Here is a 16796-nt window from a genome sequence, read left to right on the forward strand (position 1 = left end):
TCTAAGTTGTGCCACTACTGCACTACATACTAATGATGACAAATTAATAGGCTGGTTATTTTATTCATAGGTTTAATTTCCTGTTAGAAATATTTACTATTGTTAGTTTGACCATGCTTGTTTGTTTTGTTTTCTACCTAGTTAGTGGAGTTGGTGGAGTTAGTGGAACTGTTTTGAACTCTATAAATAAAGCAGTTTCATGTTATAAGTTAGGTCAGCTTTACAAAGAAATAAAATCTAATTTTTTGCTTCTTTTATTATTTTTCTCAGTAATTGTATCATTTCCTTCATTTACTCCTACAAATTTTTTGTCTCACTAGGTAAAGCAAAGATTAAAAACGAATACGAAATAGGTGCTTTGTTTTAGGGCTTAAAATCATTACTTAAAAAAGTTGAAGGACTTCAAGGTGTAATACTATAAACCTTGAGTAGTAGGGACCCTCAACGCGGAATGCTCGATTCCTGTGAATATAAAGGTTTAAAAAGTTGGGTAAGCTTAAAGGCGTGAATTTGATGAACTCCAAATGGAAAAACGTGGCTTTTTCACCAGTAAAACCGTCACGCCTTCCGTTTCCGTTCTCTTCCAAACTCCTGTCATCCATCCGGCAAATTACCACTAATAAAAACAAACTGGACGGCTGAGGATCAAAGTTCAAGTCTTAATAATCCGCGTCTGACAAGGAGCAACAAACAAAACAGGCGGCAATTCTTTAATCATGATAGATTAAAAAGGAAAAAAGTCAGTCAAAAAATGATCAATGATCCAGGCTCCACCACGAAAGGTAGGTGCAAAATCAAACCGATATATGCGGATCTATGACAACTTTGTTCACTAGGCCTGCTTAGTGATAAAAAAATGTTTGGATGCATAAAATATTAAAAAAAAAAGACCAAGAATCTAGATCTTGAATTGACTTTATTGGATTTGAGTGAAATCTAGATCTGAAATTTAGATCATTCATTACCTCAAACCTAGTTGTGCATCTTTATAAGCCACTGACCATTAGTATCCAATTCATCATCATTTCTTCCCATGAAAATTCTTGCAAGATTGATAATTTTGTCTAAAGAAAATGGCTGAAGTCTTCAACTTGTACTGATGACTTTGCTCTTCTTGAGTGATAGCTAGAGGGCCTGAGCTGGATTCAGCTCTTCTTCTATGGAATCATATCTCGACCTTTCTGTCGCAGTTCAGACTCGTCAAGAAATTTCTGATACATGTCAAGACCTGGGTCAGATAATCCCATGTTTTGATGGTGTTGTTCTTTTCAATTTGGATTCTCTTCTGCTGAATCTTCAAGATGTAAGCAGCCCTTTTCTTGATATCATCCAATCTGTGGATGGTCAAGTTGGGATCTTTCGTCTGGCGTGGACCTTTCTGAAACCAGTCCTACCTCAGATGGAATTGATCTGGTCTGTCATCAAAGGAGTGGGCAAGGAGGCCGGAGTTCTGGATTTCTTGATTCATTTCAATTGGATGCTGGAAGACAAGGCAAGTAAGAATACCATTCTTATGCTTTCGGAATTGCTTGAAATGATTAAGCTTATTAGAGTAGACGTGTTCCTGGTGGAGCAACTGAAGTACAAGGCCAATTTGATGGTTCCTGCAAAGGAACAAATTTTAGGCCTTCATGAGAGGCTGCAATTGCTCCGAGTATTTCTTGCCACTGTCAAGAAAATGAACAGATTGCTTTCTGATTCTCTGATTGAAAAAAATAAGAATGTAAAGGCTGAGGAGGGCACAACAACGCATCTCCATGATTTTAGGTCATCAGTTTCTAATTGGCCCAGGGCTCATGAACTTGGCTTTATTTATTTTCTCTTGGGATACCTTAGAGTGCTTTTGAATTGCAGGACTCATTTCATTGTTTCTGTTAAATGCCAAATTGAGGTGCTCTTGAGGCATCTGAAATCAGAAACAATTAGGGTTACAACCTTGGTGGGGCTCAATGATCAACTTGAATTTATAATCAACCAACTTAGAAGGGAATCATTGCACCTAGATATTGTATCAACCGTTGGCATGCCTGGATTTGGAAAAACAACTTCAGCTAGTGAAGAATTTGAATTCTAAATGCTTCAGTTATACATCACTCCATATTTTCCTGCATGGTGTTCTGTTTCTCAAGTATATGAGAAAAGGAAATTATTGCTTGAGATTTTAAATAATACGGTGAATCTTATTCACCGACACTATCAAAATGAGTGATGAAGATCTAGCTGAAGAGTCCTGTAAGGAAGTACCTCATAGTCATGGATGACGTCTGGAGCAAGGTAGAATGTGACAACTTCCAGATGATTGCAATGGAAGTAGAATCCTCTTCACAAGTCCCTTCGTCATATGGCTTTGCACGATGAATCTAATAGCAATCCTCATCTTCTTCGTTTCCTCTGAGACGATAAAAGTTGGAGTTATATAGAAAAGGCTGGTTCTTTGAGGAGGCTGTCTCGTGGAACACTCTGAAATTGGAAAGCAATTAGCTAAAAATGTGAAGGACTACCTCTTGCAGTTGTTGTCATTTCTGGTCTTCTTGACCAAATGTGGTTGACGACCAGAAATAACAACAACTAAGATTGGTTGGAACAAGATGCAGATAGCTCAAGACCTTAGTATTATTGTCATTGTGCAAGGGCATCCTAAAATTGAGCTAGAAGCATTTACCAGATCATTTGAAGCCATGCTTTCTTTACTTTGGAGCATTTCAAGAAGATGAAAAAGTTCCAGCATAAAATTTGATGTGGTTATGGATTGCTGAAGGATTCATATGGATAGCTGAAGGATTTATACAAAAAGCCAGTTTGAGGAGCTTGGTTGTGGATCGCCGAAGGATTTGTGCAAAAAGCCTTCTTGGAACAACTTAGAAGATGTTGCAGAGGATTTCTTGATGGATCTAATTAATAGAAGCATGGTAATAGTTGGTAAAGAGCGATCCAAGAAAGAGATAAAAGCATGTCGTATTCATGATTTGTCACATTATGCACTTGTGGATTGCTGAAAGATGTTGCTAAAGAGCGATCCAGAGTGGGGTAAAAGCATCTTGTGTTCATGATGCGGTACTTGTTGCAATTATGAATTGCTGAAGGATTCATACGAGACAAAAAATACTGATACAAAGAGCTTTGAAGATGTAGAAGATTACTTGACAAATCTAATTAGTAGAGATCTTGTAATGATTGCTTAAGATTTGAGGTTGGGGTAAAAGCATGTGGTGTTCATTGCTTAACATGTAGTCTGGTTATGGATTGTTGAAAGATTTGTGTGGAGAAACTGATTCGAAAAGCATAGAACACGTTGCAAAGAATTACTTGATGGATCCGAAATTGTAGAAGCCTTGTTATAGTTGCTTCAGAAAAATCCAAGGGTGGGGTAAAAGCATGTTGTGTATATGATATCTTACTTGATTTAGTGACGGGTTGCTGAAGAATTTATAGCAGAAATAAATAAAGGTTGGATGAGTAGAAGATGGTTTAGAGGATCACTTGATGGATTTGATTGGTAGAAACATTGTATAAGTAGGCAAAGCATGATCCTGGCGGTCCTTTATAATAATGCATAGCCATGATTTGTAACGTTTTTTGTGCTTGAAAAAGCTAAACAAGAAAATTTCTGCATCGAATGACCTGTTTCCAGCCATGGATGATTTCCTTCTTTCAGTTAATTGTCATTTCTTTATATAGTTTTAGCTTCTCGTAACTCCATCTTTGCCCCTTGTTACATGATTGATTGCAGTTTACAAGCTTGCTATAGTTTGCAGATGTGTTGCCTGTACTGAAAAGTTAAAATTCCATGTGCACTGGCTGTATTTACCTAGTACTACTAATGTTCTGAATGGAACCAGATGGTCGAAATTTATTACCTTTCGGGAGATAGAACATAGAAGAAAGTTTGGAGAACAATTTCACTTGGGCGCCAAATTATTTTGTTGGATTCATTCCAAGAAGCAAAATGCGAGAATCACAAGGGTGTTTTCACCAAATCTTATAGTAAGTGTAGAAAGAAAACCGAACCCGAAAAAAAAAATTCTGGACAAGGGTAACAATGACTGGAAATTCTGGACACAAATTTGGTTTTTGTGGGAATAAACGAAGTCACTGACAAAATCTTAAGATGTCTAGGACAAAAGATGTTTTTTTTTTTTTTCTGATAGCTTTCGAAAACCCGAAATTGCAAGACGATATAATAACTAATGCAAATGCTGCAAACAACTTATGAGATTCAGATTACACGCAGCTTATTGTATAGAAGATTCTCTCCTGAATTTCTTCCTGTGCTGAGTACAATTCAACACTCACAATCATATTTTGCAATATATAGCAATTACTTGAAAATTGGAATTTGATTAATTCAAAGATGAACAAAGGCAACGAGGTCTCTTAGAATCAATTGTCGACTACCATCTTGGCGCTATGATAATGTCATTATACAGAAGTTCTAAAATCTCAAGTAAACCATGATACTACTGCCATGGCAGTGATTTAGAACTCTTAGCTCAAGTGTATGAGTTAGCTTTCGTAATTTCGAATGAAATTCCTTAGGCCGCGCTTGTGTGGAAGTTTGGTTGTATACATTAGGCATACCAAGTTGGTCGCAGAAAACTGGAGAAAAGATAAAGATGGGCAAGGAACCATCAACCATTAATGTTGGGTACAAAAGAAGAGGCGACTTGTAGCTCAGGGCTAATCTGTTGACTGGCCATAAAAAACACTAATAAATTGCTATTCTGATGTAGACAAGAATCACAAGATATCTTTCTAAGTACAAATATCATCTGCTTATATCATTTGATAAGTAAACATAACAAGATGGTCAGCATTATATCTTTTCCCCCTTATATCATTATGATTCACTACAACAATACTAACAGATGGTCAGCATGCAAGTACAATCTTACCCCACCTTTACCTGCAGTACATGTAACATATACAAGATTCTATCCGGCCAATTACATTTCAGTACCTAATACATTTCAGTACCTAACCACCACGTGAAATATGGACACCGTACTAAACCTTATGATTGAAATCCAGGAAGCTAGGTTTGGGCTGTGTACTAAAGCCCGGGTTCATTGTGGACTGAGGCATGTGATGCTGTTGCTGCTGCTGGTGCTGCTCTGCCTGGTGATTGCCGAAGTGATGGAAGGTCTGAGCTTGGGAGGAATATTGTGGTCGCATTCCTCTGTTAAAATTGTTTCCGTTGGCAGTTGGTATTTGGCTAGCTGCTATCTTCAGCCGCTGCACTTCTTCTCTCAGTGTGTCATTCAGTGCTGTAGATGATGTACACAGTGAATATATCAGCGATTAGTTGTAAACATCCCAATTGCATGAATCCACCCATATTAAAACAATAACCAGGTCACTTCAGAAAAACATTCGTGCTCCATAGCGCTTTTATCTCTTGACGGTGCTTAGTGCTCTGTATTGCTTCAGTCACGAAAAGGTGCTGGGCCAGCACCTATCTTAAGGGCAACAAAAGTGCGGCATCTATTACAATACCAACCCTGATCTCTTCACCCTTAACTTTGTCATTCTTTACCTCTACAAAAAGCAGCAACAGAAAGAACAGCAGAGAAGCACACATACACACCACACTTTAGCTGCTAACAAATTCCAAGAACTAACCTTTTGTATATCAGATATAGTGCTTGGGTGTTTAATCTTCTTGTATCAGCTTGTGGACAATGTGTTTCAATTGGTCAAGATGTGTGGATATTGTTTATGCCAGTTAATACTTTCAACAGCAGCAAGAAACACACACACACACTAACCTAAAGCTAATCCACAGCACTACCCAAAAGGCTAGACAAGTGGGTAATTTAAGCATAGACAAGGGGTAAGGCCAATGAGCATGGGGGCCAGGAGACAGGTTCACACCTGATTCCTTTTTTGGGGGGAGGGGGGGGGATGTGGGTCACAAGGGGTGGACAGCTAGGCAGGGCTGGCAAAAAAGTGGAGGTGGTGCTCTTTCTTCTTTTTTTTTTCCTATTTTTTCTTTTTTCGGGGAGATTCACCGCATGAGATTGGAGCAGGGAAGAAAACTCAGGTCTAGAGGGCAGTTGTGGGTAATGCTTATTTAGGGAGAGTGGTGCAGTACCATTTATCCAAGGCAAAGACATCTTTTAAAGTTGGATATAATGGAATTAGCGATCAAACTGTATTACATTGGTTGAATGAGAGAGGGGGAAATTCATGCACTAGAAACTTTTAAGGACACGGTGTTATAATGAAGTATAACCGAAAGAAAGAGATTGGGGGGGGGGGGGGGGGGGTGATTTAGAATGTAATTTGAAACTGAAAAAAAAAAGATAACACAGTTGAGAGTGAAAAGAAAAGAGAAACAAAGACAGAAAAAATACAATAGAGGCATCTGCAGGATAAAACAATTTGCTTCTTCCTCTAATATGCACAATGAACCTACAACATCTTACATAATTAGAAACTATAGGCTGGTCTTACTTTCATAGTTCCCAATTTTTTTAATTTTATAAATCCAAGTCAAACATGACTCCAGCAACACTTCATTTTCGTAAGAGGTACACAGATGCGTTTATCCAAATCATTGGATTTTGGTGGGGGCTTTTTTTTCGTGTGTGTTTTTTAGGGGGGGGGGGGGGGGGGGGAATAGAAGTCCATGTTATGCTTACCATCTCTAAGATGTGCCTGCTGTTCCATAGCCTGTAAACGCAGCTTGAGTTCCTTGTTCTCAGCAGTTAACCCCGTTGTGTCTCTCTGCAGAACAAAAAATTACATCAACACTAGGTATGGGTTTTCACACTTCTTCAATTTACAACTCTGATGGAAAAGAGTACTTAAAAGAACTCGTATCTGCAAAAACATATCCTTTCTTTGTAGAAGGCCCCACTTTTTCCTTTTTGACAAAAGTTCAGAATATATGGATGGACATTGTCAAATTAGATCTTTTTCTCCTCTTGAAAGTTTGGTGCTCTGCTTCTTCAATGACAATTACAACTAGAAGATAACCATTCCGACTACAGAAGATGTTTATTAGTAACCATACACCATTAGAACCAATGTAACTTTTCTGTACTTTAGCTAGATGCTTTGCATTGAGAATCACCATAAGTATTGGTGAACACTGTAGATTCAAACTTGCCTTTACAGCCTCTTAGCCATAACATAAGCATAGTTTCAAGGAGGGCGGACCCCAAGGGAGGGAGAGGGGTAGTTCAAGAAAATTCAATTTGCCTTCCATAAATAATTGAAAATTTTTAAATATGTTCCTTAAAAATTCAAGCTTTTGTCCCTGAAAAAATGTAAAATAATTTTATGTTGTATACTTAGGATTAGATGTTTTATACTTAGCCCCTCAACGTAAACTTTCTGGTTCCAACCCTGGTGGAGTATACTCTACCTCCAGTCACTGCCTGAAGTGGCTGAAAAGTGTGACAAAAAAGGATCATACAAGGCTGACATGTCACTCTATATTCTGACAATTTCCAGGAAAGAAACTAAAGGACATATTTAGACAGAGAAACTCTTCGTATAAGGGAAAGATAAAATCCTTCCAGTCCTTCCCCACCACATAATCAGACATAAACCAAAAAAGAAAAACTGAACAATTTTAAATTTAAATTTTCTTGCTGACTGAAACTTCTTCAAACAATTAACTTCCTTGATAGAAAGAGTCTGAGCAGATATTTAGATATGCTTCTCGTCCTCATGAAAGAAACAATTTCAAACTCAAAAGTCTTCAAGAAAAGAGGTACTACGTTTGGGGAGCTTTAATTCTAAAAATTTGGTCCACATACACGCAGATGAAGCCATTACCATGACTAGAGCAATTTTGCATCATTTAGTTTCTTTTCAATAAGGAACATAACATGGCTTTAAAGTAGAAAGACAACTGATTTGTTATTTATATGTTACCTTCAATACAATTATTTCCTCATGGTTTTTTTTTTACCTTTTTTTTTCTACTCATGCTTCATTATTGAAAAGGATAAAATGCACTAAAACAGCCTAAACTAAAGGTCAGTACCACGTTGCTCCCTCAGCTTCAATTGTGTCTATACGCCCTCAAGTCTTTAATTTCCACAAAAAATAGGCCAACTACTGAACTCCTTCAAATTGGTGACAGATGTATCATAAGCTATGAACATGATAAAGTTAACGTACTTAATTACCTTCTTCAATGTCCTACCCATCTTCCTTTCCCCAAAAAAACTCAGATATTGTCCTCTCCCTCAAAACCACATCAGAAAACCCAAACTCTTCCACCACGTTTTTTGTGCCCGCTGCCATCTTCTTCGCCACTCTTCCTTTGCTTCATCTCCTTTCGATCTTCACTTATTCACCCAACACTATCCTACCTAGCTCGACCAGGAATATCTTGACTTCCTTCCACCAACTACCTGCCAAAACCATCTCAGAACACATTCCCCGCCCCCCTCCCCCCAAAAAAAAATCCCAACCCGAAAAAAAATTAAAAGTAAAAACAAAATCTCAGAATACTCCTGCCCATCATCCTATTTTGTTTTAAGGATTAAAAGGAGTAGATATTTGACAACTTAACTTGTCTCCAATGTGATATATCATAAATTTAGGGTGCCTAAATCATCATTGTGGTGACATACTTGTATTGCATTTTGGTCTCCTTCCTTCTTAGATTGCTGCAGCAACTTCTAATTTATTTTTATAGTTTTAAATGTGGCATGTGTCTTATGGAATTTTCCCATTATCTCTCATCTTTAATCTCAGAGGAGGAGGTGACACCATCTTCTGAGATGAAATTGTCTTCAGCTGCTAAAAGAAGTTATTTTCTCCGAATTCAGGAAGTTACACCAGCTTGAACTAATGGAAAAAAAAAAGATTTCTATAAAGTTTCTCAAATTGTAGACAATGAAAAAAAAAAGAAAAATTGGAGCTACAATTATTGTTGTTGGGGAATGGAAGGCAGAGGACTGAAGCAAAAAATTGAATTTTCTCTTCCATTTTTTGGTTCTTACAGGATAAGTCAAAGCAATAAAAGAACAGTAATACATTGTCTTTGAAAAACTCTTTCACTTTCTTTTAGCGTTCAAACTTTCTTCAATAATCTTTTGAATTGTCCTTTTCCTCCCTCCTTTCCTCCCAAAACAACAATATACATGTTGTACTAAACAGATAACTGAGGACCATGCACCATGCAATAGTGGTATGACATGCAAACTAGAAAGAGAAATATCACTGTAAAGTGAAGATTGACGCAAGGAACTCTAAAAGCCTATACAGAAACAGTAAGTGACAAGAAAAAACCAATCAGATTAAAGTACAAGACGGAAAAACAACATAGCTATGAAACTAAATCCTTTATATTCTCAGCACACCTTGTAATCTTACAACATCCCTTGTCAATTTATGGAGCAATACTTACTAGCAGCAACCAAACAAAATTACAAAGCTGTTGAATTAAGACCTCTATGTGAAAGAGACAATGCAAAAATGTCTGTTTCATATCTACACGATCAGACTGACCTCTGATGATAACATAAACTCCAAAATCACAACAAAGGCAACCATATGAATTAACTCAAAATGCATGTTATCCGATTTCAAGCATTTGAAATAAAATTTCCATAAGAACATAAAGACACACACCTGCAGCATTGTGACCTGTGCAGATAGCGTTGTAGCTTCTGTCTGCAGGGTTTGTACTTTCCTTTCAAGCTCACTTGTGTAGCGTATTTTCCTCTCCTTAGAACGTGCGGCAGATTGTCTATTTGCAAGAATCCTGCAATATTGCATGCAAAAGAAAACATTTTTATCCTCAAAATAGCTGTATAACACACACAAAAATCTATCAAACATGCAGAAAAGAATTGATGGTTCAAACCTATAAAATAATGTATAAAGTGAGAGCACTAACATGTAAATAATTACAACTTATGTAAGCTAACGTTGATGATATAAATTTTCATTACAAATTAACTCAGGTATTGCAAGATGCTACTGTTTCTAAGAGCAAAACCAAGTACGCACTGCCTTGCCAAGTGATCATCTAACTAGACAGCTATTTTTGTTTCTATCTCTGTGTATCTGTGTATTATTGCAAGTGGTGAAATGTCACCATCTAGAGAATGACATGTGGCCAATAGTTCAAACTCTGGGTCTCATCTTGTCTTGAAGCTGGACAAAATAAACAACTTTCACCAAAAACAAGATCCCAAAAAAAAGGAAACACAAGAAGAAAAGAATCAGATACATATTGAAAAGAATATTAGAAATGAAATTAGTCTCTGTTTGGTTCTCTATCAGAATCATTGGAATTATATTAAATGAGAAAGTAGCCAAAATTTCTTCATTAAGCAACTCCAATCCACCAAGAGGAACCAAACACAGGCTAACTCCCAGAGCAACTCCAATCCACCAAGAGGAACCAAACACAGGCTAACAAATATCTACTCGAATAATTATTTCAAAACAATAAAAAACCTCACAAACCATATCACATCCCAAATTTAAGAGCCCCCAGAAAAAAAAAATAAAAAATAAAAGGCTCCCATAAATAACATTCAAATTATTGATACCAGAAAAAAAATGTAAATGAACAAAACTCGAAAATATAAAATCGAACTGAAATAAATGAAAAAAGAATACAAAAAAAATTTAAAAAAGTTGCAACCTTTTAGCTCTTTTAGGATCAATCAAAGCAAGTTCTTGGAGTCTATCTGCTCCCGCGGTCTTCTTATCAGAATCCGCCATCATAGCTTCAAACGACGTCGTCATGGCCGAAGCAAAAGACGACGACCCATCCATGGAACTACTATGCCTATGACGAGGGCCCAAGGGCGCCCCCGAACCCGCAGCCGCGGACCCTCCTCCGCCGACCCCGTCGGCGGAGGAGGACGACGAGGCACCAAAATTCAAACCCTCGAAGAAGTCAGCGTCCACGGATAAGCTCCTGAAATGACTTTTCTCAATAAGCCTAGCAGGCTGAGCCTGAGCCCGGCCCGACTCATTGTTGTTTGGCTGAAGCTGGGTAGCATCTGACGAAAGAGAAGGACCTGGAGGGAGGTCGAAGACGACGACATCGTCTAAGAGGATATCGTCGTCCAGGTCAGGGAAGCGGAAGAAAGTCTCGGATTGGGCTCGGCGGTGGTGGGCTCCTCGGTTGGGAGTGTCTGGCATTTGGTCCAGGTCAACAGCGTTGTGGGCCGTTATGGGCTTTCCGGTGAACTTGGGTTCCATCATCACTAACAAAAAAATAACCACCCAAGGTGGTTCACGCTGATCGTGAGTGGTGGTGGTGGCGGCGGTGGTGATGGTGGAGAGAGATTGGCTAAGCAGTCAAACTATTCGAGGGTCTTATTACTACTACCAAGGTACCAAGGCGGAGTGAAGAGTAAGGGAATAGTAGTTATTTGACAAGTAGCAGTAGCAAGCCATCTTTCTTCAAAAACAAATAATAAAATAAATCTTATATACACTGTTTGTATACAGACTATCATGTTGAATTTATGATATATGTGTAAAAATTCAATTTCAAATTTAAATTTTACATAATTATTATTCATCTGACGCTGATAATATATACATTGTCAGTGTAAGAAAAATTAATTCAAAAAAAATTTATATTTTTTTCGTGAACACATACCTTAATTAAATTTTTATCTTATATATACAAAAATTCTGAAAAATATCAATTCAAACAAATTTAAAAAAAAAGGAGGATTGGTCTTTTTTTCAGAAGCTGAAAATAACACACACACATAATTAGAACAAACACAGGAGTTAATGAATAAATCCTTTTTTTCAGAAGGGGGTTGGTCACTTGATCGAAAATAACAGTTAAATTTTTTTTAAATTTTGAAAAATGGAGTTATATTAAGATTGGAGGATTGACTAAAAGGGTCATGTGGGGCCACTCTTTAAGGGTTGTTGGGATGATGCAACTGGATTAGGGCAGTTGGCAGTTTAGGAGAGGCCTAGAGGACTTTCCTGTTCATGAACATTGGGTGGAATTTGGTCATTGGTCATCAGTGCTGGGACGGGAAAAACGGCTCAGACAAGACAGAACAACAAAAGTTTTCTTGGGGAAAGGGTCCGGGTAGCGAATCGTTCCGTTCGGACACCTAGTGACTAATCCTAGTACTTGCCTTGGAGATTGTCAGAGGAGAAAATTGCAATTTTGGTATCAAACGTTTGGGGTAACAACATATTAATGGTGTGTTTGGATTTCAATTTTCAAAGAAAAATTGCTACGTTTTTTCGTGTACACATTTTTCAATCGCTTTTTTACGTCACATATATCAAATCGTTATAATAATTTTTCTATAAAAAAATTCATAAAAATAAAGATTTGGACAAAAATAAATATGGCGCTAAATGTTTCAATTTCTAAACACATTTAGTCCAATTGATTAATTTTGGTATATTAGTTTTGGAATCCAATCATATAAGTAGCATGTGCCAACCTCTAAATTCAGGGAAAAAATTAGGAAAAAGGAAAAAAGAATTAATTGTTCTAAACAATAATCTATAATTAAAGGGCACGAATTACTCGCATGCACAATAGTCATATAGGGTAAAGACTAATTACTGCCCTTTAATCACAAATTATGGCCACCAACATTTTTTTCTTTTCTCTTTTTTTTGTAAAAAAAAAATTTAGCCACTAGCGCTTGCTATTGATGTAATCGAATTCTAGTAATAATTTGCCAAAACCAATCAATTGGACTACATATGGTTAGAAATTGAAACATTTGGACTAGATTTGCTTTTGTCAAAATTTTAAGGACTCAAATCGCCAATGTCCCAAATATTTGTCATCAAAACTGCAATTTTCTCAATGTTATAATTATGCTCGTTAGGAACACAAGTGTTTACGTAAGTGTCTACGTCAAAAACAAAAAGAAAACAAGATTTAGTACTCCCTCCGTCCCACTTTGATAGTCCTGATTTTTTTTTCACACAGTTTAAAAAAAAGTAGTTAACTTTTTTGGAACAATCAATTTAGGTAACTATTTTCCTAAAATACCCTCACATTAATTAGAGTACAACTTTATAGGAACTTGAATTGATGGTAAAAAAAGAATCAACTCTCATTAAATGGGGTAGGTTTATAATAACAACAACTTACATTGAATAAGGGAATTTTAGGAAAATTAAAATATAACTATATTCTTCAATTGGAAAGTGGACTATAATTTGAGACAGATGAAAAAGGAAAACAGAACTATCAAAGTGGAACGGAGGGAGTACCTTTTTTTTTTTGAGAAAAACAAAAGAGTTAGTACTAGTACTTTAATATAGAGGCGTTTGTTTGGTTTCTTTGGTGAATGACTATGCGTATTGCACTTTGCTCCTTTTTTTTTTTTTTTTTTTGCAAAGAAAAAGAAGGATGGGATTTAAGAAGTGAAAATGGGGAGGGAGAGAATTGACCCAAAAAAATAAAAATATAAAACAATGAGTAAATCTTTCCTACACTGATTGTATATACACTATCATCGTTAGATTCATGACATATGTGAAAAAATTGAATTTCAAATTTAAATTTTATATAGTTGTCATTCATCCAATACTGATAGTATATACACTATCAATGTAGAAAAGATTAATCCATAAAAAATACATTTGTTTAAGTTATAACAAAATAAAAATAGCAATCCATTCTTTTGACACAAAAGCATCGTACAACTCAGTAGAATTGGGCATTTGGAGGAGAGTTTGGGGACATATGAACAGAAGACTAGAGAATTTGCATGATGAAGAGGACTATGAGAGTACTCGGTAAAGGAAATATAATAAAACGAAAGAAAATAGGTTTATGAGATTAACGGCTTCCAAAAGAAATATACAATTATATGGAATGGGATTATTTGGAAAAAAAAAGTTATTTGAAGTAATAATATAGTACCTTTTGTGGTGTAATATACGTGAGATAAAAAATTGTATTTAAAATGTAAGTAGAATAATATTTACAAATTTTTTTCCTAAATTGTACTATCCAAACGGACTCCATGAGTGAATTTGATGGATTTGCGAGAGCCTAGGGCATCAATTACTCTTTGTAAGTCTTAAGCTCACAAGGAAGAAAATATCAGGCTTGATGAGCATCAATGTACAGTACTTATAGGTTAAATCTCAAGTTCGACCCTTTTTTTTTTCTTGCATCAAACGATATGTCTATAACAGATGGAATCTATCTGGAAATCCATCAAGCGAATCTGATAAAAAAGAAGAAAAGAATTTAACTATAGTTATTCTTAAAGCGTAAAGTAGAGATGGAGAAAGCGCATTCCAACAAGCAAGAAAGAAAATGTCTTGATAATCTCTACTATTGAGCAGCTCGGTTGGTCACGGAAGCCTCTTTAAGAACTGTTGTCCAGTCCCACCAGGTTTTGAGTCCCATGGTTACCGTGTTCGAGAGGATGGGGCCTCTTCTCTCTGGCCGCAGGGGATTAATCGGGTCAAAGGCCCCGATTACCCCTGCGTCAGAAAAAAAAAAAAAAAGGTAGTATTTGGTTAAAGCATTGAAATGGTAATCTTGTGTATCTTTTTACATGTAATACAAGGATCCAACGAATGAAAATGCTGCGAAACAAGTGAAGGCTATAAATTACAAATTTTTGGCCCGTGCTAGAATGAGATTTTTTTTTACTAGAAAAAAAATTTGATAACATGACCTCTTTGAAGAAGTTAAAGAGGGTGAAAAGAATAATTTGGTATTAATTTCAATCAAATTTTAGTTCTGACAGGGCTAGAGATTATTTACAGTTGGTTCAATCGGACAGTGTGTCTTACGGTTGATAATGCAAATGGAGTTGATTTGTAATTGAATGAATGGAATTGATTGTGAGATACAACTTTTAGTGAATGATAAAAGTTAGTTATATTTCCAAACATTTTTATTTAAATTTGTTAGTTTAGTGTCTTCAATTTTTGATATCGAAAATTCTCATCTTTCGAATATTTTGCAATGAGATTAATAGGTGAGTACTAAAACACGACCAAAAAAAAAAAAAAAAATCACAGGGCTCGTATGTGAAGTTCTTATCCTAAGGGATTTAGCCCCAAGTTTTGGTGAAATGTTGATCGTTTATGGACAAGTGCAAGAAGATTTTTAGTGAAGGACCTAAAATATCTTGTTGGAGCTCATTTGTTTGTCAACTTTATTTAAGAAAGAAGAAGGCAATACGAGTACATTGTGCAATACACGATTTTTGCACTCATATGAGTGTGTACTATTCTTTCCACTTTCTTTTACTAGCAATAATGCATGTGCAATGCACAAAACAAATATACTTCTTTTTTTCCTAATAAAGCACTAAAGTAATTCTTTTTCAAAAAAATATCTTCCCGAAAAATTACAATCCAAATGGAGTCTAACACTTTTTCTTGTACTCTTGGTAGGTTAATAGAGGCTTGTAATACCAATCATTTTTTTTTCTGGAGATCAAAAAGTAAATAGTCTATCCTATAATTCTTGATGCATAGATTATGGAGATAGCAAGAAAGCACGAGCAAAGACCTATTTTCCTTCTTTAAAGTAGGACTTCACTATTGTATAAAGGAACCTTAATCTAAATCCTATGGTGGTTATCTATACCGATCTTTCTTCCACTTTTTTTTTTTTTTTTTGGGATCACATCAAGGATTCTTTTACTCTTGGTTGCTACATATATCAATTCATATTGCATCCACCGTTTTGTTTTTTAGACCATTACATGTTATTTGATAAGTCTCACAAGCTTTTTATTCATGGGTCTGTCTAACAGGTGTTTATTAGGCACTTGTTAAGATATAGTTCAGATGTCATATTTTTAAAAATGTAAATTAATTAGAAAAAGAAAATAAATATAAAGAATGTAATAATTGTTAGTATGTGTATATATATAGTAAGTTAGATGAATTTTAACGTTTTGGGTTTCGGCACCCATTAGAAAAATTATTGATTGATTTATTTATTTTTGGAAAACTTCCAAAAAAAAATGAAATATATTGTTAGATAAGATATTGAAGGGGGATTTATTTAGTCACTTAACGCACACAACCTCCATGGCAAGCGGTGGACGTATGGACAGTCTTGGGCCGCTTGATATGGGCTGCTCTTCAAGTGGAGAAGCTCCTGGGAAGACGTTCATTTCTTCATCCGAGCTTGTAAAACTTTAGAAGCTCCAATTTTCACTTTAGCCCCGTAAGATTTCGTTCATGTCAAATTGCACCTCATTGCCACCAAAAACTCATAAACTAATGTGCTATGCTAATCATGTTTATGATTATAATATTAAATGTAAATTGAAAGTCTGAATTTTAGCTTGAAGCCTTGAACCATTCATAAAAAAATGCATACACTTCTCGTAATCCGATTTTACGCATGTTATGTTCTATAATTGTGTTAATTAGGTTTTTTTAATTTCTTCTGTATTCGTTATGGTTGGCTAATTAATCTAACCTCAGTTCACAAACAAATGATGGGTTTGTTTGGATTGTAAGTTATTTGGGATATTTTTACTGTAGCACTTTTTGTGATGTGATGTATGTGAGATAAAAAGGTAATTGAGAAGATAAAAAGGTGTATTGAAAATTGTAATAATGATGTAAACAAATAAAATTGGGGAAATAATGTTCAATCCAATTGCATAATACCAGGTTTAATATAGAATTCAAGTATGAGCAAGATTTGTACAAAGTGCTGCTACTAAAGATGTGAACTAAACGTAAATATCAACTAAAAATTGAATCTATTATTTCTATATAGTCGATCAAGGATGTCCATGAAGCCTAATGACATATCCAAAATCAATGAAAAACTACTAAAGAATAACTAAATATCACAACTTTTACACGAACAAGAAAGG

The 16796-nt window shown here is 35.8% G+C and overlaps 2 protein-coding genes across 2 annotated transcripts; one reads left to right on the forward strand and one right to left on the reverse strand.

Moving 5' to 3' along the window:
* Positions 1 to 627: 627 nt before the first annotated feature.
* On the forward strand, positions 628 to 3634 carry LOC140015005 (uncharacterized). The gene is made up of 2 exons (XM_072066779.1): positions 628 to 782; positions 1126 to 3634. Exon 2 carries the CDS (start codon positions 1160 to 1162, stop codon positions 2072 to 2074), a length of 915 nt encoding a protein of 304 aa, XP_071922880.1. The 5' UTR covers positions 628 to 782; positions 1126 to 1159; the 3' UTR covers positions 2075 to 3634.
* Positions 3635 to 4749: 1115 nt separating this feature from the next.
* LOC113712800 (transcription factor VIP1-like) lies at positions 4750 to 11366 on the reverse strand. The gene is made up of 4 exons (XM_027236382.2): positions 10619 to 11366; positions 9595 to 9727; positions 6642 to 6726; positions 4750 to 5264 (listed from the first exon to the last, which is right to left on the reverse strand). Exons 1-4 carry the CDS (start codon positions 11185 to 11187, stop codon positions 5005 to 5007), a joined length of 1047 nt encoding a protein of 348 aa, XP_027092183.2. The 5' UTR covers positions 11188 to 11366; the 3' UTR covers positions 4750 to 5004.
* Between the last annotated feature and the right edge of the window lie 5430 nt (positions 11367 to 16796).

The sequence above is a fragment of the Coffea arabica genome, chromosome 10e (genome assembly GCF_036785885.1).
Source record: "Coffea arabica cultivar ET-39 chromosome 10e, Coffea Arabica ET-39 HiFi, whole genome shotgun sequence".
NCBI lineage: Eukaryota > Viridiplantae > Streptophyta > Magnoliopsida > Gentianales > Rubiaceae > Coffea > Coffea arabica.

Coding starts and splice junctions, on each gene's coding strand:
- LOC140015005 (XM_072066779.1), top strand. CDS start 1,160: ATGGAATCATATCTCGACCTTTCTGTCGCAGTTCAGACTCGTCAAGAA.
- LOC113712800 (XM_027236382.2), bottom strand. CDS start 11,187: ATGATGGAACCCAAGTTCACCGGAAAGCCCATAACGGCCCACAACGCT. Junction 6,727..9,594: donor CACAGGTCACAATGCTGCAG/GTGTGTGTCTTT, acceptor TTTGTTCTGCAG/AGAGACACAACGGGGTTAAC. Junction 5,265..6,641: donor GCAGGCACATCTTAGAGATG/GTAAGCATAACA, acceptor CATCATCTACAG/CACTGAATGACACACTGAGA.